This window comes from Dermochelys coriacea, chromosome 10 (assembly GCF_009764565.3).
Source record: "Dermochelys coriacea isolate rDerCor1 chromosome 10, rDerCor1.pri.v4, whole genome shotgun sequence".
In the NCBI taxonomy this organism is placed as follows: domain Eukaryota; kingdom Metazoa; phylum Chordata; order Testudines; family Dermochelyidae; genus Dermochelys; species Dermochelys coriacea.
Window position 1 is genome coordinate 59,775,985 of NC_050077.1, and position 21,936 is coordinate 59,797,920.

The 21,936-nt window shown below is 41.1% G+C and overlaps 1 protein-coding gene across 13 annotated transcripts in view; it reads right to left on the bottom strand.

Moving 5' to 3' along the window:
- The window catches only part of TCF12 (transcription factor 12), a 288,139-nt gene that overhangs the window by 186,605 nt on the left and 79,598 nt on the right, over positions 1-21,936 (bottom strand). For all 13 annotated transcript variants that reach the window (XM_043494002.1, XM_043494000.1, XM_043494005.1 and 10 more), the window contains one exon: positions 4,513-4,586. In XM_043494002.1, the coding sequence (XP_043349937.1) occupies positions 4,513-4,586 (74 nt within the window). The remainder of the gene's footprint in view (positions 1-4,512; positions 4,587-21,936) is intronic.

A 21,936-nucleotide genomic window follows, 5' to 3' on the forward strand; every position in this document is an offset into this window, starting at 1 on the left:
CCTTAAAAACTGCAAGAAATAAAACAATTTTAAAGGGAAGAAAATACATAAAAGATTATATCCTCTGAGGTTCACTATAATTTCTTATGCTGCTTCATTTCCAGTTGAATACAGTTCTAAAATAAAAATTCTCTTTTCTACACAATGTTTTCTAGTCTTAATTTTTGTATAGGCGTGGCAGAATTTGATTTTCATTTTTGTACAATTTTGACAGATACCAATTTTTAAAAAAAGGTTTTTTAGATTTTTATCTACTTAAATTTTCACAGTGTGAAATTATGGGGCTTAGGGGTCATACAATTACTTAATAACAGTAGATGTCAAGATTCAAAAAGTTAAACTTTATAAACGATTAAATCACAAATGGTCAACATCACATGTCAAACTATACAAAGTAAAAATCCTTAGATCAACAAATCATACCAGTTTCTACTAGTCCATTTGTAACAAGTATAATTCAAAAGTTTAAACCATTGGATTTTGACTTTAACAAGTCCTCAAAGCAGAATTTTCTTACTTTGTTGATCTATAAATTTTGATCAATGGAAATATTTTTCATTAATTTATAGGTATACAGTGAAATCAACATTTATCAACATTTACAGATAAAAATCCAATCCTTCCAAGCCAAACCACAGAAGCCTGTCCCAAGACTGAATACGTAAGCATTTATGTTCACAAATTATGCTAAAATAAATTACTGATATTACTGTGCACGTCAGAGTTCTCTGCAACTGAAAGCTTGTTTTGATCGAAGCATTGTATTTAATAAGTTTGAAATATAATTTACACCATATTGACCTTAAAGCACATTTAAAAACAACTGGTACATGCAATTCTAGTTTATTCACCCAAAATTCACCCAAGGATTTGTATATGCAAGCATGCGAATAAGCACACGCACAACCCAGATTTTTCTTTTTCCAAGATGTTCATGGTGCTACTTAACAAATCCACAATGACATATCATAAATTATTGTCCTATGCCAATATGAAGTATTTATCAGTATGAGAGGCACAGTAGAATAAGGATTTAAGGCCAAATGTTGCCATCTTTACCCAGGCTCAATATTATCTTTGAATAGGCAAAATGATTTCAGTGAGAACCTTCCCATTGTAAAGCACTATTCTACATGAGTAAGAGTGCAGAATTTGACGTAAGTTATTGGAGGGGGTGGGGGCATTATCCTACTATTCTAAATCAAAGGTTACTGTTGGTTGGCAATTTGTTTACCAGTATTTAGCCTCCAACCCCCCCCCCCGCCCCATTTTTCTTAAGATTTTTCCATTTGCTCAAGCCAGGCTTACATTCTTTCTTCTTTAACAGCCTTACGAGCAATAAAAGAATTAATCTCTTGTCCTCCCTCTAGCTTCAGGCATACCATGACATCATCAAAGTCTCTCCTTTCCAGTTTTGGTGTGTAACTCATGTGCGCCTGCAGTTTTGCCAAGGTATAATGGTTTTAATTTTTTAATTATCTGCTTCATCTCTAAGCTCTAAAAACAAATGTCCAACTTCATATTATTGGAATAACAAGAATCCATATAAATGTGCTCCTACAAATGCACACACAGGCAATCAATGTAGGATACAGAACCTAAGAAGCATAAGCTCAAATCCCAGTGGGGTAATTCAGCTTTTCACTGATTAATATCCATATACAAGTTTCTCATCCATAATTATCAATGTGGTCAAGATATTTAAAACAAAAATATCAACACAAGACTACGCATGTAATGCCATTTCAAATGTAGAAACGATTGCAAGGTTTACTAAACAAAAGGGCCGGACTTCATGCCTTAAGTTACAAACTATTTAAATATTACTATACAAACACTTCCAACATGTTGTACAATTTCCACGTTGCAGAAATGAGGTGGAAATTTTAACATGTTAAATATTGTGTAAAACTACCTCAGACTTTGCCCTGGTCTACACTACAGAACTACATTGCTGCAAGGCAGTTTATATCAACCTAATTCTGTAACATCTACACTAAAATGTTGCTCCTGCCGATGTAACTCTTCCTTTACCTCGACTTAGCTCCACCTCCACAAGAGGCACAGTGCATAGATCAACATAGTTATGTGGATGCAGTGTCAAGTTGTAGACACTGCGCTGCTTACATCGACTGTTGCTGGCTTTCCGAAGCCATCCCACAAATGCCCCACACTGATAGTTCAATCAATGCAAGCGCTCCTACTAAGAATGTGCAGCAGAGACATCAGGAGCATAGTGTGGATGTGCAGAAGCAATTTAGTTACTGCGGTGGCTACACATTGACATAACTCTTGTAGTGTAGATATATCCTTTGTGAAGGCAAGTCAGTTGTTTTCCCTCGCTGTTTAAGTCTAAATCTCAGAGCAGTTTTTTCCTACCTGATTTTGCAAAAGGAATGCTACAAGTCTCTCCATTTTATTTTTAAAGTATTATTTCTTTACATGAGACATTCTTGGTCTCATACTCTGAGCACATGACTGGAAGCTAGAACTCCTGAGTTCTAATCCTGTCTCCAGCACCAATTCCATCTGTAACTCTGACCTATACCTTAAGATCACCCAGAAACTTCAGCTGGTGCAAAATGCAGCTGTTCACTTGCAAAGCAGTTTCTCTCATACAGAACATATTACAGCTATGCTCTGGGAACTGCACATAGTTCCATTCTAGATAAAATCTGGAATGCTGTTTTTAACTTTACACGCTAAAACGTGTTGCGTCTTGGTTATCTCAGAGTCTCTCCCTCTCCCTTCGTGATCTCACATCAGAGATCAGCAAAGGCAGGGGTTCTCAAACTGGGGGTCGGGACCCCTCAGGAAGTCATGAAGTTATTACATGGGGGGTTACAAGCTGTCAACCTCCACCCCAAATCCTGCTTTGCCTCCATCATTTATAATGGTATTAAATATATAAAAACGTGTTTTTAATTTATGAGGAGGGGAGTCGCACTCAGAGGCTTGCTATGTAAAAGAGGCCACCAGTAAAAAAGTTTGAGAGCCACTGAGCTAAGGCACAGGAGCTAACAGACCTCTGTTTTAAATGTAAAAGGGCTAAGGAAGAGTGTCCGCACAGTTGAGGACTCCACTCTGAAATCTGTTTCCACCAATTAGTTCACCAGGAACTGAATTTGTTGACTTCCCAGAGGGATGGGGGGGCATAAAGATGAGAATGAGCGGGTGAGAGGAGTCATGGGCAAATTACTTTTGGGGGAAGGGGGGACATTTTAAATTTAAAACAATGTACAAAAACTATCATTCAGTTTTCTCAATCAAACTTACTGAAGAGTATTAAAGAAAGAAGTTAAAATAGCTCAATAAGCTACTTAATTTTTACTCCCATTTCCCCACTGTAAAATGAGAAGAATATAGCCCTACCACACAAAAATGTAGTAAGGTTTAGTATTAATGGGCATGTCTACACTACAAACTTAAGTCGACCTATGTTAGATCAACTTACAACCACCACAGTAATTACTGCTGGTTCATGTCCACACTGCGCTCCTTCAGTCAGTGATGCATGTCCCCACCTGGAGCACTTCCACTGACTTAAGAGCGGCAGCGTGGGGGGCTGTGAGCCCAGGCTTTCAGCTCCATGCAGCTCCCCCTCAGAGCCCAGTTGCCCACTCTCCCGGTCTCTCGACTCCCCGACCGGAGCACAATGCCATGCTCAAGGCAGGGAGCCCCGCACCTGGAGCCTGGGGAGCCTCGGCGCAGCCAGGCTTATAGCAGGGAGCTGGGAGCCCAGGCAGCACTGGTGTTCCTGGCAGGAAGTGGGGAGCTGGGCAGACACAGCCCAACTTGGAGCGGGGAGCCCGGCAGTAGCCCGACTGGGAACAGGGATCCCAGGCAGCAGCCCAGCTGGGAGCAGGGAGCCAGGATCCCGGGGGAAGCCTGGCTCCGAGTAAGGAGGCAGCAGCCCAGGGGGCAGACAGGCTGTAGCTGGAACCCCCCGTCCACCCCAGGGTGACAGCCCAACCTGTGAGCAGCTTTCTTGTCAATTTTATGGCGCCATCATGGAGCCGTGAAATTGACAAGAATGACAGCCAACCTCCAATATAAGTAACCTGCAGTGTCTACTCTACTTGGACACTACATAGCCCTAACTACACCGACATAAGCCCCATTCCTCTCTTGGAAGTGGAATTATTATTTCGGTGTAATAGGGCACTTACATCAGCAGGAGCAAGGCTGTAGCATGTACACTGACATAGTTAGGTCGACGTAAGCCGCCTTACATCATCCTAACTCTTTAGTGTACACCAGGTCTATAAAACACTTTGAAAATGAAAAGCATTATTTATTTCTGTACTGTAGAGAGTACTATATAAAGTACCAACTAATACTATTAGTATTACGTGTAAAGTCACCAAAACATACCACCACAATTAGACACTAGTATAAATGTTTGAAGGAATATATCCTTCGCAAGTACTTCCACATCAGACATTCTTGCTCAATAATGCCACCTTTTGTTGACTATTCCCAAACCTTCTTGGAGTCAACTGGAAACCTTACCCTTGAAGGCTCATATGAGGGACTTGGCTGATCACTTGTTCCCCAAGATGAAGCTCCTGTTCGTTCATCCATACCTAACAACAAAAAGAAAAATCCATGTGTATCATAAAATGCTAAGATGGAAAGGTAGTGTAATATTCTCTTATGCAATAGCTTGTATCATTCTTGTACATGTAGCCTAAAATAGTATTTTTAGAAATATAACCGTATTAAACTACCAAACAACAAACAATTGCCTTGCTGTCTGATTAATAAGGTAGGCTACAAAAGAAAACCCAGATTCAAACTACTGTAGCTGGTGAAAAGTGAATGTAAAAGTACTAGATGGCCATTTGTGGGGCTTAGTACAAGTAATCCACATTTAACACAGAAAGGTAGCACAGTCTGGTGTACCAAGCAGGACAACAGGACAAGAGCCTCTCGGATTCTGACCTTGGCTGTGCCACTTAATTATTACGTGGCTTTCAACAAGTGACAATACATTTGCCTCAACTTTTCCCCATTTGTAAAATAGGGATAATACCTACCACAAAAGGTGTTGGGAGGTTAGTTAACTAAAGATTTCCTGAGTGATCTGATTTAGCAAAGCGTTAAGTATTATTTACAGCTCTGGTCTCATTACCTAAATAGCAGTAACTGACAATGCTATATGGAGAGAATGCTCAGCAGAGGTATTCATATCCCTCAGCAGTGACATTTATGTTCAATTAAGGAGCGCCAATGTCCAGCTCCAATGGGTACAATTAAACTAAGCTAAGATCAACTTGTGAAAGGGTCCTTAAAGCTCCAACTGGAACATGGAGGATCTTCCTGAGGGAAAAAATGGCTAAATTGACAGATTCACTTAAACATACAAACATTAAACATTCTTAACTGTTGATTACTTCAAAAAAAAAAAAAAAAAAAAAAAAAAAGAGTACTTGTGGCACCTTAGAGACTAACAAATTTATTTGAGCATAAGCTTTCATGAGCTACAGCTCACTTCATGTATCCGATGAAGTGAGCTGTAGCTCACGAAAACTTATGCTCAAATAAATTTGTTAGTCTCTAAGGTGCCACAAATACTCCTTTCCTTTTTGCAGATACAGACTAACACGGCTGCTACTCTGAAACCTGTTTGATTACTGTATGATTTTTAAAGTCACCTGCTCTTTTTCCTCATACTTTGTTTGTGTATTACAGAGACGGCAAAATTTCTACCTTAACTCAGGTTCTTTCACTATAAGCAAAACTGTTATTTTAACATAGAAAAATTAGCAGGTTTTTTTTTTTTTAAAAAAAAAAGTTAAGTGTTAAATATAGGAAAAAACAAACATGCCATCTCTTCCAGTTCTGCAACAGCTCCTTTGGAGTCGGTTCCCTTTATACAAATCCAGGTTACCACATTAAATTAACAAAAAATAAGAAAGGGGAGGAGGAGATGAGGAGATTTAATGTACTATAGTTTTAGCTGGAAAGTAAAATATTTAACCAATATTACTTTGTGAACAAGTGTATTCATATAAGAATTACTCCTCATGCTCACTTAACCATTGAAATGTTTTTTAAAACCCCATTCTTAACAGCTAATAATAAAACAAACTGCAAGATTACAAACACATTCCCAACATACGATTTCCCCTGCCAGAGAAAGACAAATGGATTTTAGGAAAATTTGTTTCTTCCATTTGAAATATGAACTGTTTCAAGCAATCTGATCATGCAAAACTGATACATTTCACTATTGGAGCACTAGTATGTACCTCTAAAGCCAGCTCATAAACTGCTGCATGAAATTATTATTCCAACAGTTAACTCTGTGCACTTACCTGTACAGACAGAATTTCACAGAAGACCAAAAATTTCTATTCTATATGCCTCTCTCCATCTAAGCTTCAAAAATAGCAGTGCTATCTCTTTCCTCCTTCCTCCCAATCAGACCTCTCAGGTAAGATTTGATGTACAGCATATAGTTTAGAATTACAGCACTGCAAAACCTCATTACATAAAGCACCATGTGCATAGTTACTTCACACATACTACTACCCAGTGCATTGAGCTCCATCATGATGAACCATTATGAACATTACAACTAGAGAACAAACATCCATATATGTTACAGTCCACATAAAACTGGCCTAACTGCAAAATAAAAGCATGAGACACTAAGGAAGGAGGCACAGAATACATAACTTGAACTGTAGAGAACCAGGGGTAATACCATGCTCTAATCACTGTTTCCCTAAAGAACGTATTGCTGCAACAATATTTTAACTATAGCTCCTTAAAAGACAGCATGAAGAAAACATTTTATACTAAATGGTTAATTATATTACAGTGCCAGCAGCTAAAAAGTGTTGGATCCCCATGGTGTAGCGCAAAAAAGACCTACAGGGTGAGAAAGTGCTCTTAAGAAATGCAAAAACACTTTACAGAGCCAGCAATTTCTGTGAGTTTGCCGCTTTTTGCAGCTGACAGCACTGTAGTAGTTTTATTGTAATTGATCCAGGAAATGAACAAAAAGTCAGGGCTGGCACTGACAAAGGCAAAAGTAATCTTTTGGTACAAATGACTCCTTTCTGCCACGAACAATAGCTGTAGTAATGCAAGTATTATTATAACAAGTCTCCTAGTACCTTGGTTTCAGAACAGAGGTAGAGTGTGAAAATATGTATTTATCAAATCTAGGATATAGGAACATAAGAAAAATATATAAATTGTCAAAACATATCAGTAGATGATAATGCTATAAATATAGTCTTAAGATCTATGGACCTCCTCAGCAAACCAAGTGCTTAAGTCCCTTTGACTTCAAAATTCAACTCAATGGAACTTAAGCACACCTTTAAGGGCTTTGCTGAATCAGGGCATATATAAACAAGTGCTCTCATATTTTCAACCCACTACTTTTCTACTAAGATGCAACTAAACTGTTTCTTTCACAAACTGAGAAAATGTTGGGGGGGGCGGGGGGAGAAAGATGAGGTTCAAAACCTGTAAACAGAAGAATTTCCCCCAAAAAAAAGGGTTCTTGCCTGTAACTGGAGGGTCTTTGAGATTAAGGGTCCTTATCTGTATTACATACATGGGATATGCATGTATACCATGTTCCTGAGTCCAGAAATTTTTGCAAGCAGCATCCACTGGCCTTCATGAGCTTGCCTCATAAAAGGTGGTCCAGGCCAACCCCTCTCCAGTTTCTCATTCTTCCTGCAGTTGAAAGAATCTATAGCAGAGGGGACAGGAAGTGGGTAGTGGAACACAGATAGGGACCACTCATCTCGAAAAACTTCCCGTTACTGGTAACAAGTATCAGAGGGGTAGCCGTGTTAGTCTGCATCTGAAGAAGTGGGGGGTTTTACCCATGAAAGCTTATGCCCAAATAAATCTGTTAGTCTCTAAGGTGCCATTGGACTCCTCGTTGTTTTTGTTACTGGTAAGTAGCCTCCATCTCTTCTTTGAGTGATAGTCCTTACATGTAGTCCATATGTGAGAGATTAACAAGCAGTGATCAAACAGGGGATGGGTGCGATGATGCAGAATTAATAGCGAACTGTAATATCGCTGTCCTCACAGCTGTATTCAGAGCTCACGCCTGGACCAGAGCGTAATGTCTTGAGAAAAAGTGTTATGAAGATAAGCAAAGAACTCTTTGTCAATATAGCTGACCCACTGATCACTCTACTACGGAAACAAATAGTTTAGATGTCTTTCTAACATCCTTTGTCCTTGCAGATAAAAGGCCAAAGTCCCTCAGACATCCAGAGAATGTAACCATCTCTATTTATTTTAAGCATGCAGTTTTGAAAAGAATACCAATAAGTGGACTACTTGACTCATATGAAACTCGGAAACTACTTCAGGACAAATCTAGGGTAGGGTCATAAGGAGACCTTTTCTATATAGAAGATAGTATATGGTGGGTCCACCATGAATGCTCACAGCTCACTGACTCTTCTGGCTGAGGTTATAGCTAATAAAAAGGCCACCTTAATGGACAGATGAGCCATAGAGCACTGTGGCTAGAGGGTCAAAGGGGGGAGTTAGTGAGAGACAACCAACCAAAATTGAGGTCCCCCTGAAATGCAAACTTCACCAATGGTGGGAAGGATATTAAAGTCCCCTTCAGAAATCTAGTTGCGTCAGGATGAGTGAAGATTGTATGGTTATCCACTGGAGGATGGAAAGTCCTAATCACTGCTAAATCCTCCTAAATGCGCTTACAGAGCATTGAGCGTGAAACCTGAAGCCTCAAGGGTAAAAGTAGATACCCTAAGATAGCAGAGATTCCAGTGAATTCTGGAGACAAGTTGCTCTGGGGAGCCCCAAAAATGCTTCCACTTTGAGTAACAGCTTCTCGTAAAGTCTGTCTGCTTTGCTTAAGATGGACTACACCCTTTTGGAACATGAGTGCTCTATTTCCGATGCCCACCCACATACCAGGCTCTGAGTTGCAGAAGTCTTGGATTGGGGCATTTGAACCTGCCCCTGTGCTGCGTTAGAAGTTCCAGCAATGCAGGGATGTTCACAAGTGGTTAAAATGAGAGCTTCAGTAGATCCGTAAACCAGAACCGTCTCAGCCAGTTGGGCACAGTCAGGATGACTTGAAATCAGTCTTGGCAGATTTTCCATATAAGTTGTAGTATCAACGGAACGGGAGGGAAGGCATACCCCAGGCAACCTTTCCATGACACCAGAAAGGCACCTCCCATCGAGACCGTGCCCAGGGCGGCTCTGAAGCAGTACTGAGGAAGTTTCCTGTTCACCCATGAGGCCAAAAAGGTCCCAGGCTAGCATACCCAATTGGACAAATATGTTGTTGAGATCTGAATTATGAATCTCCCATTCACAGTTTGTGGAAAAATGTCTGCTTAGGCAGTGTTTTATACTCATGGTAAATATGCTGCTGATAGGACCATGCAAAGGTTAATGCATCAGAAGGTGACTGCCTCTATGCACAGAAGGAGAGCTCTCACTCCCCCCCTGCTTATTTATATTTAAAAAATAATCTTCATGTTGTCCAACATTATTTGGACACGTCTGGGAAGGCACTACAGGCTGGACAGACCACCCAGTGTTCCCAAGAGCAAGGTTTCAGTAATAATGGTTGCCTTGTGAGTCAGTGTGAAGAAAGGGAACTTGTCCAGTTTGGTCCACCAGATGAGAAAGTCTAAAGTTTTGGGCAGAACTGTCACCTTGCCATTTATGTTGCCCTTTTCTGGTGAGTGCATAGAGAGAAGCCAGGCTTGTAGGCAGTGAAGACACAGCCTCGAGAACAGCATAGTACGTGGGCATGAAGCCATGCGACTGAAGAGGGAAAGACAAGTTCTGATTGACAACCTGGGTCTGACAGCAACCTGACACCTCTCAAGATGTAAATATGCTCTTGCTGTGGTCAAGTCCAACTTCATCCCTATAAAGTTTATGAACCTCATGGGATTTTTGTGGGGTCAATGTGGATTTTTCGTGACCGACACAGACACCCAGGGAAAGCAGAAAGCTGAGCAGCTCACTGGACTTTCTTGTAGGAACTGCCCGTCAGAAGCCAGTCGTTGAGGTAAGAAAAGACTGTAAATCCCTGTCTTCTGATCCAAGCTGCCACTATTGAAAAAAACCTTTGTGAAGACCCTTGGTGCTGTGGCTAGACCAAAGGGAAAGACTATGAATTGGTAATGATCTTTATCAAAGATGAACCTGAGGAACTTTCTTTGGGCTTTGTCGATGTCTAATGTGAAAATTAGGATCTTTCATTTCTAGTACCACAAATCATGTGCCCTCCTCTAGCAAGGGAATTACTGATGCCAAGGATATCATGCAGAATATTAATTTTCAAATGAACCTGTTCCAGATCAAGAATTGGCTTCCAACCCCCATTCTTCTTGGGAATCAAGAAGGAAGGGGAATAGAATCCCTTTCCTTGATGCTGAGGTAGAGCCTTTTCTATGGCTTCCTTGAGGAGAAGGGAATTCACTTCTGGCTGTAGAATCTCCTCATGAGAGTGAAAAAAAAAAAACACAAAACAGGAAGGGGGTTCATGGGTAGGAGTTACCAGAAACTTGATCAGATAGCCATCACGAATAATCTCTAATGAACAGGGTCCTATCAAATTCACAGCCAAGAAAAACGTGTCACAGACCATGAAATCTGATCTCTTCCCCTCCCCCGTGAAATCTGGACTTTTGTGTGCTTTTACCCTATACTATACAAATTTCATGGGGGAGACCAGAGTTTCTCAAATTGGGTGTCCTGACCTAAAAGGGAGTTGCGGGTGGGGGAGGGTCTCAAGGTTATTTGAGGGGGATTGCAGTAATACCACCCTTACTTCTGCGCTGCCTTCAAAGCTGGGCAGGTGGAGAGCGGCAGCTGTTGGCCAGGCGCCCAGCTTTGAAAGAAGTACCCTGCCAGCCACAGTGCAGAAGTAAGGGCCAATACCATACCATGCCACCTTTACTTCTGCACTGCTACCGTCAGAGCTGGGCAGGTGGAGACTGGCGGCTGCTAGCTGGGACCCCAGCTCTGAAGGCACAGCCGCCACCAGCAGCAGCACAGAAGTAGGGATGACATGGTATGGTATTGTCTCCATTACTTCTGCCTGCAGAGCTGGGCCCTCAGTCAGCAGCCACCACTTTCCAGCAATCCAGCTCTGAAGGCAGCAGCGCAGAAGGAAGGGTAGCAGTTATGCAACTCGCCCACTACAATGACTTTGCAAACCCGCCCCCCCAACTCCTTTTTGGGTCAGGGCCCCTACAATTACAACACCATAAAATTTCAGATTTAAATAGCTGATATCATGACATTTATGATTTTTTAAATCTTATGACCGTGAAATTGACCAACTGGACCGTAAATTTGGTAGCGCCCTACTAATGAACCTTTATCTGTATTTGGGGCCCTCCAATTTCTGGCAAATGAAGTAACGCAGCTCCTGAGTATCAGAATAGGGGAACAAAAAGGCACCAATAATGGGATGAGGGTCTCAACAGTCCTGTCTAAAGAAACTCTTAAGTTGGAGGGTTAGAGTACAATCTAGCAGTGGATGTTGCAGAGGCTGGACTCCTGGGTCTATAAATACAGTCTCTTGCATGGTGGTTCGCAAGAACATTGGTGGCAAAAAGCTGAGGAGCTTGTCTTGCCCTATACCCCATCTGGTGTTTTCTCTTAGGGGCAGTCCTATAAATGCCCAGCAAGGACTTGAGAACAACGGTTCACTTGAAGGAGTAGAGAGACTCATCTGTCTTCTTGTGAAATGGGTTGACAGTATTAAAAGGCAGATCTTGGATGGTATTCTGTACGTCTCTAGAGAAACAGAGGATTGCAACTATGAGCCTCACCTCACAACAATGGCCAGAGCCATCCCCCTAGATGCAGCATCTGCCATGTTCACCGGAGCATGGAGGGAAGTTTTGGCCACCAATTTGCCCTCATCCACTAAGGCCTGGAAATGGGCCCTATCCTCCTCAGGGAGTTTGTCCTTTAATTCCATGAACATAGTATAATTAGTAAAATCATATTTAGCCAAAATATTTAGCCATTATTTGAAATCCTGAAATGAAGAAAGGTGAAAGAGAAGATCTTTCTCCCTAGATGGCAGAGTCACTTGCACCCCTTATCAGAGGAAGTAACCTTTGGGTGCAGTTGCTTGGACTGCTATGTAACCACCACACCACCAAAAAGCTAGGCAATGGGTGAGAACAAAATCTCGCCCCCAACTTAGATGGAACAAAGTAGGAGTGGGAATACAAGAAGTAGGAATGTGTCAAACTGTATTTGCTGGGTCCATAATGGCCTTGTTGATGGGGAGGGATGCTCCACTAGGAACAGAAGGCTCAAGAATGTCTAGTAAGCTGTCCTAGGGCTCCTGGACTTACTCAAGCTGAATCCGTGGCTCCACAGCCACCTTGTGCATGAGCTCTTGATGTTGCATAAAGGCATATGTTGGTGACAGCAAAGATGACGAGACTGCTCTCAATACTTTCAGAACCAGTAGATCCAGATCACCTTACCCTTCCAAACATTTTAACAGGGCCAGCTGTGGATGTCCAGGTGATGGCAAATAAGACTCCTATGCCAATCCTGGGTACCTAGGGTAAGGCTCCCACAGTCCCCAATATTGTGACTAGGATGGATCAACTGGTAGAGGACCCCATGGCATAGAGTATCACCTGTCTCTTGGCCAATCGTATCTGGTCAGAAGCTGGAACCCGAATCTTCTGGGGCTCCTCTCTCATGCCACCTCCACCTGATGCTGCAGAAACTCCTGCAGGGTGTCAGATTCATCCAAAGAGAAAGCTGGATCCCTTACCTCTGGCGGAACCAATGGTTGGCAGGTGGGATGGGAGAATGACTCTGCATCATTGGGCACCAGTAGCTTCTTCTGGTGTACCAATGTCCTGGAATACTGATGGTCCAGACAGGAGGGGTGAATGCAGATAAGAAGAGCAAAGATGTCCTCCAGGGAGACGTAGGTCTCAGATTGCCCTGGGGTATGAGGAGAGTCCATTGGCAGAGCGATCGGAACAGGAGCTTCCTTGGTCACTGTGGTAGTTGGCTCAACTCTAGGGCCATGTCGCAATTGGTACAGAATTGGTTCTAGAAGTGGATGCGAGCACTAAGAGCAGTTTATCTCAAGCCTTCACCCTAGAAATTGAAGTCAGAACCATCAGATACATACCCTTGTGAACCTCCTTCTCCTGTCAAGAAGATTTATTTGTGCCTAGGTCCTTAGCACCCATGTGTGCCAGCTCTCCAGGCTTTCATGGTGTCAAGAAGGAGCAGTTTTAGATGAAGATGGCTTTGCCCCTATGTCTATGAGTGCCCCTTTCTCTCATGTGAAGCTTTCTCCTTAGGCTTAACAGTCTCAGTCTCCATTTCCGAGCTCATGCTCAGAGGGGTGATGCCCACTTGGTGAGACTGATGTACAGGAAGTGCTCTGGCCCAGATCTGACTGGGGTTCCATTATCTTCTCCATCAGATGTTCTCTGGGTCTCAGTTCCTGACCCTCACAAGTTCAGGATGGAGGGTAGGGAGGGTGAGTGGCAGATGCTGCACTTGGCAGAAGTATAAGGCAAACCCAGGCAGTACAGGCAGCATTGTTTTTTGTTGCTCACCATAAAGGAGCAAGGGCAAAAAACAGTTTTTGAAACCCCTGGAGCCTGGGCAGAATCCCAGACTTCTTGGGGGAAGATGTCACTGGGTGGAAAAAAGAATAGGGAAAACACTATCTAAATACACTATAATATAACGACTACCAAAAAAAATGTATACAATATCTTACACCAATGACAATAAAAACGGAGCTGAGAACACCAAAGATTCCAACTCAGACCATGCAGCAGTAAAAAGGACTGAAAAAGGCATTGGCCCACACCATCTTTTATGCCCTCAGTTTGGAGCACGAGAGAGCTACAGCATGTGTGTGGACCAATGGACACTGCTTGCAAAAAATTCCAGGTTGAGGCACATGGTATGAATACATCTCCCACATGTGTCATACATATGAGGCCCATCACTTGAAGAACAACTTGTTTTTCTGCATACTTAAGATTCATCACTATTCTGGCCGATTATATTAGTATTGGATGTGGATATCTCAATTTCGCGCACACATGTATGTTTATATTAATTGTAATAATCCTCCTATAAAAGACAACATGATAGGACTTTAAATACTAAATACAGAAATCCCAACTCTGAAACCTTAAATCCAATTCACATACTTTTAAAGGTTTAGTTTGTCTTTTTAAAAATGGTAAAAAAAAGAGTACAGTATTTTAGATCTCAAGCTTTTTAAACGAAAAACAAACAAAGAAAAAAGGTAGTTGCCTTGTTACTCTGACATATGCATTCATTTCAAAAAACAAGTTCAAATATATTCACCTGAAAAAAAAAAAGATATTGGCTTTTATTACCAACTGAAATGAAAATTGTTGTTTTTTCTGGTATCAGACAAAGAGGACCATATTTAAAACTTATTTCAACAGACAAGCTCTAGTGCTCTTGTAAACAAGGCAAGGATAATATACTTTATAGGTTTACCATCTGCTATGATGATGATCAAATAAATGATTTGACCGAAAAAATCAGATTGCAGCTTGTTAAGGCAGGTACTGGAGGTATGAGTTTCTATCTTTTATAACTTCTTTATCCAATTTTGTTCTGGAGTAATGATATTCCTTCAGATAAGATTCAACAACTGAAATCAATTACAAAACAATGTACACAAAGAAACAAAATGATACTGATTATATTTTACATCCTAGACACCCAAACAAATAAATCTACCATTATGCTTTATATTGCAAATGTCAGAAGTATGAGATTGTAATGAGGCAGGGTGGCCTCCTGACACAGACAGGGAGGAACCATTCCCCGCCCCAGGTGAATGGAGCCAGGCTGGGCCCACCCCTTGCACCTTAAGCAGAGGGGCGGAACAGGAAGTACAAGAGGCAGAGCCTCCAGCTCAATTGAGGGGGAGACAGATGCTGCTGGCCCCTGAACCAGGGACTGAGCTGCATCAACCCCTACCTCTGGAGGAATATCCCAAGGAGCTGCCGGAACTGCCGGCTGCCAAGTACCCCAATACCCATGAGCAACAAAACATTATGACCAGGTAGGGATAGGAAGTAGCCCAGGGAAACCAGACATTAGTCCAGTTGTGTTTGCTGAAGCCACGGTCAGCGTGTTTCGGCAGGATCCCCAGTGACGCAATGGTGGGATTCCCCACCACTGTTAGGACCCTGGGTTGAGACACAGTGGAGTAGGGTGGGCCTGGGTCTCTCTACCCCCTGCTGCTAACCCCACCCCGGGGTGGCACCCTACTCACATTAGGCTGGACGGGCTACGTTTGTTTACTGTCTGTGCCAGTCAGAAAGTTGGGCCATAGACTGCTTCCGCTTTGCCCCACCCAGAGGACTTGAGCCTGTTTGCCATCCGCCATAGACTGCTTTGCTCTACCCCAGCCAGGGAGCTGGGCCATAGACTGCTTTTTATCTGCCCCACCCAGAGAGTTTGAGCCTGACTGCTTAGTATTGCTCAGCCCTGCCCAGAGGGCTGAGCCTGCCTGTGCTTGCTGCCTACCTCAGCCAGAGGGCTGACTAGGGACTCTTTACTGATTTACAGTGCTAATCCCCTGTTGATTGGTCCTCAGCCATTAGGTGGTGTAGTGAGATGGAGTGACCTCCCTCTGATGCAGACAGGGAAGAACCACTCCAAGCCTCTACAGAAATATTATGACACACGATGTGTCTATGTTTTATTTCTACATACTTTGGGGGGGGGGGGGAATGTAAACCAGAAAAGAATATTTTTAAATTAGCCTTATAAAGCAGCCAAGAAATGTTTCCTCATAGTTTTTAAAAACAAACTCACAACCAACTTTCTGCAGATTTTGTGAATCACACCAGTATTTTTAAATTTCTGCCTACTGACTATAACACCCATATTCCAGTAAGGAAACATCTTGCATGTAAAAATAAATGAAATCTTTTTCACAGAAAAGAATGCAAATATTTTATTTCTGTTAACAAAGACCCTAAAGTTCTCAAGGGTACGTATACAAGTGATTAAGAACAGAGAAAAGATTTCCACAGGTTACGTAACAGCATGAAGAAACATTACTTAAAACTGAAAGGAACCTCACAATAGATTTCATGTGGTCTTCTTAAAATACACAAAGCGAGGTGCATTTCTCAAACCAAAAGGAGAAATGAAAGCTAGGCAGACTATCAGCAATCTAACCACTGAAGTGATGGGGGAGAGGGGGTAAACCCAGATTTACCACTGAAGTCTGATTATGAGATAACATTTTTGCTTCTCGCCAGCTAAATTCTGAAGTTTTTCATGGAACGACAAAGCGGGGTGGAGAAGAATGGTTTAATACAATTAATGGAAGAGGACCAGATAATCCCTACTACATGAATTACTCAAAATTAAAAATTCTATTGATAGTTTTGCCATATTAACCAAGAGAGATGAAAGAGTCTTGTGACAGAGTCCCTTCCCAAAGCACACTACTTGTGGCATGGTATGGCCCTATAGGCACCCCACCTTCAGGTCCCTCCCAGTTCTCCCAATTTCTTATTTGCCAGCCAGAGTACTTAGAGTAATCAGAAAAATCATAGAACTGTATGGCTGGAAGGGACCTCGAGAGGTCATTTAGTCCAACCTGCCACACTGAGGCCGGACCAAGTGTACCTATATCTACCCTGACAAGTTTGTCTGACCTGTTCTTAAAAACTTCAAATGACAGGGGGATTCCACAACCTCCCTTGGTAATCTATTACAGTACTTAACTATCCTTATAGTTGAAAAAGTTTTTCCTAGTATCTGACCCTAATCTCCCTGGCTACAGATTAAATTGATTATTTTTTTCCAACCTTCAATGGACATGGAGAACAATTAATGTTCCCCTTCCTGGGGTTCAATTTATTAAGCCTTTATGAAATACAATCTCCTTTAGCCCTGCAAGCCCAAACCCTTCCCTTTTGGAGTTCCACATTTCATTCTCATTCCAGGGCTTCAGGTTCCTGCTCCCTCTTTGTTACCTCTCTACCAGGGAGTTCTGTCAGTCCCACTGCAGTTCCTGGCCTCTCTGTAGTCTTTTCTATAGGCCTCTTCTTGTCCTGGCCCCTGGACTCACAAATACATCCCCCAGATTAAGAGATTCTAGAGCCCTCTTTCATGGGGCTGTGCACAGATTCAAGCTGGCTTCCTCAGCCTACCAGTATCTGGATTCCAGGGCCATTCCACAGAGCTTCCCTTCTTCCTCTCTTTCCCTAGAGTCAACTAATAACTGGATTTTATCCTGTTCAGGAGGTAGCTCACCAATTAACACCTGACCCCAATTATCGAGTTAGCATAAAAGTGGTCATGTCATGTAACAAGGTTGGCAGGCCCCAGTACTCCTTAAATGGGACTACCATCCTGTTAAAAGCCTAACAACAAATTAAGTCTGATGAAAGAAATAGTACAATACAACCACCATATATTACATTTAGTAAAAGGAGTGACTGTGGACCGTATTACAGTATACCGATGCAAAATACAAGTCTACATTGTGCCTGGTAAAATAATTGTTCCAAGTAAATAAAAATTGAGCATTTCATTAAATAGTACTTTAAAAAAAAAAAAAACTATTCAGTCACCAAAAGGCTAGATTCTATTGTGTTATGCTGGTTTAAGCCAGAGTTAATTTACCATCAATTGTGTTAGCTCAGGTTTACAACAATGTGAATTTTGCTGTCTCTAATCTTCAGTATTCAATACCAAACATCTAAATCATACAGAAGCTGTTTTAAACTACAATGAATTGATGAAAGGGTTAAGGTAATGACAACATGGGCACTGGATAGCTCAGATATTGTTAATGAGATGTTGCTTTCCATCTCAGTATCACTTTTAATAGTAACAATCAACAACAAATAACTTGTATTTATAAAGCATTATTCATTCTCAAGAATCCAGAAGAACTTCACTTATGGCATATAATTAAATTACTCACACAGTGAAGACATGCAACAGCCATGTGGGTCAGCATGGCAATCATTTTGCACCAACAATGCAATACAATGTTTGTATTATTTTTAGTTAAGGACGTTGTAAATTTCCCCAATTGAAAAACTGCAGGGGAAAGAATGCAATTACTCAAATGGGAGAGCAGGCAGAATATAATTACTCCAGTGAGAGTTTTAGCTGGGATTGACAACCCTATTTTTGCAGAATGTACTGAAAAATCTCTTAATGACCACTCATGGTCAGGATCGAAGTACAGTGCAAGGCACAGAGAGAACTTGCACTGGTGATGCCTGCACTGTACATGTTCTATGTATAAACAACAAACTTTAGTCTCCAGTGCTGACAATTTAGCACCTGTTAATCATTCTATTCTCACAAGCTAAAAAAGAAAAAAGTAGCGAACCCATCTCTGCATCTAGGAGTACCGCTTAAAAATGTATTTCAGGAAGCAAATGACCTACAAGAACGGCTCTCTTTCCAATATAGCACATTGTTTTTGGCTGTACACTTCATCAGTTCTTTTTCTAGCACACTAAAATAATTGGGTTGTACAGATTAGAATGAAAAAAATGTGACTTAGATTTACACACAATCACTGAAAGCCATATTGTTCAAACTAGAAAACTGCATGCAAAATGTCTTTTGTTTGTTTTTAGTAGTACCCATTAGCATCATAAGTCAGTACCAATAAAGCAGTTCCTGTATAACTATCAAGTGCATTTTAGGGTTTTTTCACTGATTACCTAACACAATTTGCTATTTAAAAACAGCTGTGTGAGCAATTACTATTCTTAGGTTAATTCCACAACCAATTCTATTCATTTCCTGTAATGAGGCTTATGTATTCCCTCTGTAGAATTCTTAGACTATTAATTCCTGTAATGGCAGTCTATGTAGCTCAACTTCTGCCATTACTTTTCTGTTTTCCTTTTCCTTGTTGTCAATTTGCTAGTCTCTAAATCATCATTCCATTAATCATTCCACACACTGAACAATAACCCCTGAAGTGAACTTAAATTTTAAATGCAATATAACCTGAACATGGCAAAACTGATACCATTAAGTACATTATTATAACTCATGTAGATATATCCAAACAACTCAAAGTTTCATTAGTGCCAAAAGGAAAACACCAAATACTTCTGATTTAACATGATTCCTAGAATGAGAAGTGGAAAAAAAAAATTCTGGGTCAAGTTTCCTTCCCCACTCTGTCAAGGGTATAAGGTTCATTCCCCACTCTGTGTCAAGGTTCCTTCCCCACTCTGAACTCTAGGATACAGATGTGGGGACCTGCATGAAAACCTCCTAAGCTTACTTTTACCAGCTTAGGTTAAAACTTCCCCAAGATACAAACTATTTTACCTTTTGCCCTTGGACTTTATTGCTGCCATCACCAAGCGTCTAACAAATATGTAACAGGGAAAGAGCCCGCTTGGAAATGTCTTTCCCCCCAAAATCCTCCCCAAGCCCTACACCCCCTTTCCTGGGGAAGGCTCGATAAAAATCCTCACCAATTTGCATAGGTGAACACAGACCCAAACCCTTGGATCTTAAGAACAATGAAAAAGCAATCAGGTTCTTAAAAGAAGAATTTTAATTAAAGAAAAAGTAAAAGTATCACCTCTGTAAAATCAGGATAGTAAATACCTTACAAGATAATCAGATTCAAAACACAGAGAATCCCTCTAGGCAAAACCTTAAGTTACAAAAAGACACAAAAACAGGAATATACATTCCATTCAGCACAACTTATTTATCAACCATTTAAACAAAACAGAATCTAACGCATATCTAACTAGATTACTTACTAAGTTCTAAGACTCCATTCCTTTTGTGTTCCTGGCAAAAAACAACACACAGACAGAGAGAATCCTTTGTTCCCCCCCTCCAGCTTTGAAAGTATCTTGTCTCCTCAATGGTCATTTTGGTCAGGTGCCAGCAAGGTTATCCTAGCTTCTTAACCCTTTCAAATACCTCTGATTTAACATGATTCCTAGAATGAGAAGTGAAAAAAAAAATTCCCTGCAAATCAGAAAGTATGGGGAATTGGCAGAGAAATGACAACAAACCTATGCCTCGTTCCAGACAAATGGGATAATACTGTATTACAACAAGCCCGAAAAAGGATTTACCCCAAGTCCCTATGTGTATGTCTACACTGCAGTGTAAGCCCAGAGTTCAAACTCAGGCTCAAGCCCAACTCCCCCACCTTCCACCTACACACAAACTGTGCTAACTGAGAGCTCAAAGACAGGGTCCCAAGATGCCACAAAGAGGGAGGGTTCAAGCCAGGACCCAGAGTTCAAGCCCTATTGCTTTGCAGTGTAGATGCACCCCCACTGGGCTTGTGCTCTGGGAATCTGCCAAAAGTATTGCACAATCTCATTCTTTGTCCTCTGGATAGTCAAATTTGGTGGACAGTCAAGTCTTCCCACACTTCACCATGAACAAAGGGTTACAGCGGCCACATTTTTGGGAGCGTGCTAGGAAGTCCATGATACGAGTGATTGGACTCAGGCCTGCATAATGCAGAGTAAGATGCTGGGACCCAATGTTCTACAATTTCTAACCTGAAGTTACAAATGAGTGTAAACTCTCAAGCCTTAGGTTAACAAACCCAGGGTCTGCTAACTTGGGTTCTATTAATCCTGGGCTTACACTGCAGTGTAGACATACCCTGTGTCTAACTTTCTGATAAATAAAAGCCAAGTGCAAAGAGAAAAGTGAAAGTCTGCTAACCTCTATGGATTACAGTTAATATCAGAAAATTATATAAATACACACACAAATATATGTTTTGAATCTTTCCTTTGTTTCAAATGAGACCAAGTATAACGTGTGGTGAATAAGGCAGACAGAGACTGGAACAGCAAACATTTGGAAAGGAATACAGCTCTTTAAGAGAGATTTTACTTGCATCTGTAGCACCACACCAAGGAAAGCATGATATACAGTGTTAAAGCCTAACAAGCCAGTCTCAAGCCCTAAATACTAACAAACACTTACGTTAATCCATTTTACTAACAAATTTTCGTGGTTACTTCAGTTATGACTCAAAAGCTTTATATAACCATCCACTAAATATCAACCAAGATCATGTCACAAGACTACATACAGCAGGCCATAAGTGTTCAAACAGTAATTTTGTAGCCAACAGCTACTAGTTACAACTACCAATGATGTGACACATTACTGCAAGCTGCTAATTCAAGTACCATGACATCTCAACATAATGCAATCCATCTGAATAATGGTGCTATAATACAAATATTAACTTACATTTAAAAAAAAACAAAATGCTGTAAACTTGATTTTTGTGTACCTTTTTGTAAGTGAATCAGCATAGCTAATAAAACATTTAAACAAGTGTTGACAAGTTGTTATTCTAAATATAACTTGAGGTATTCAGGCACCAAAACCCAACATTACCCTGTCTCTGATAGAAATTTCTAAAAAGTTCAGCACTATTAACACCAGTTCAGTCTTAGTCGGATACATCTTCATTGTTGACTCATGTTTTTAGTTACATCACAAAAAGACTGAGAATTTCGTATACACTGTCCCCAGAAATATTAGACAACCTTCAGCCTCCAAGGGCTTGTCTCCACATAACTTTTGTATCAATTTAACTCGTTTAATTTCTAAAACAGTGTATCTAAATCAGTATATAAAATTGCCCATAGACCAGCCCTAAGTAGCAGAAACAAAATAAGGGTGCCTGGAGCTACACTGGCTCAGAATTCTCAGTTCAAAGGAGATAAACTAAGGAATCAGTCCTTTAAGGTGGATCGTTTACATGGCAGCAGTCCAAAGAACAAATGGGTAATATTTAAGGCTACGTTTAAGTCACGGGTATTTTTAGTAAAAGTCATGGACAGGTCACGGGCAGTAAACAAAAATTCACGGCCGTGACCTGCCCATGACTTTTAT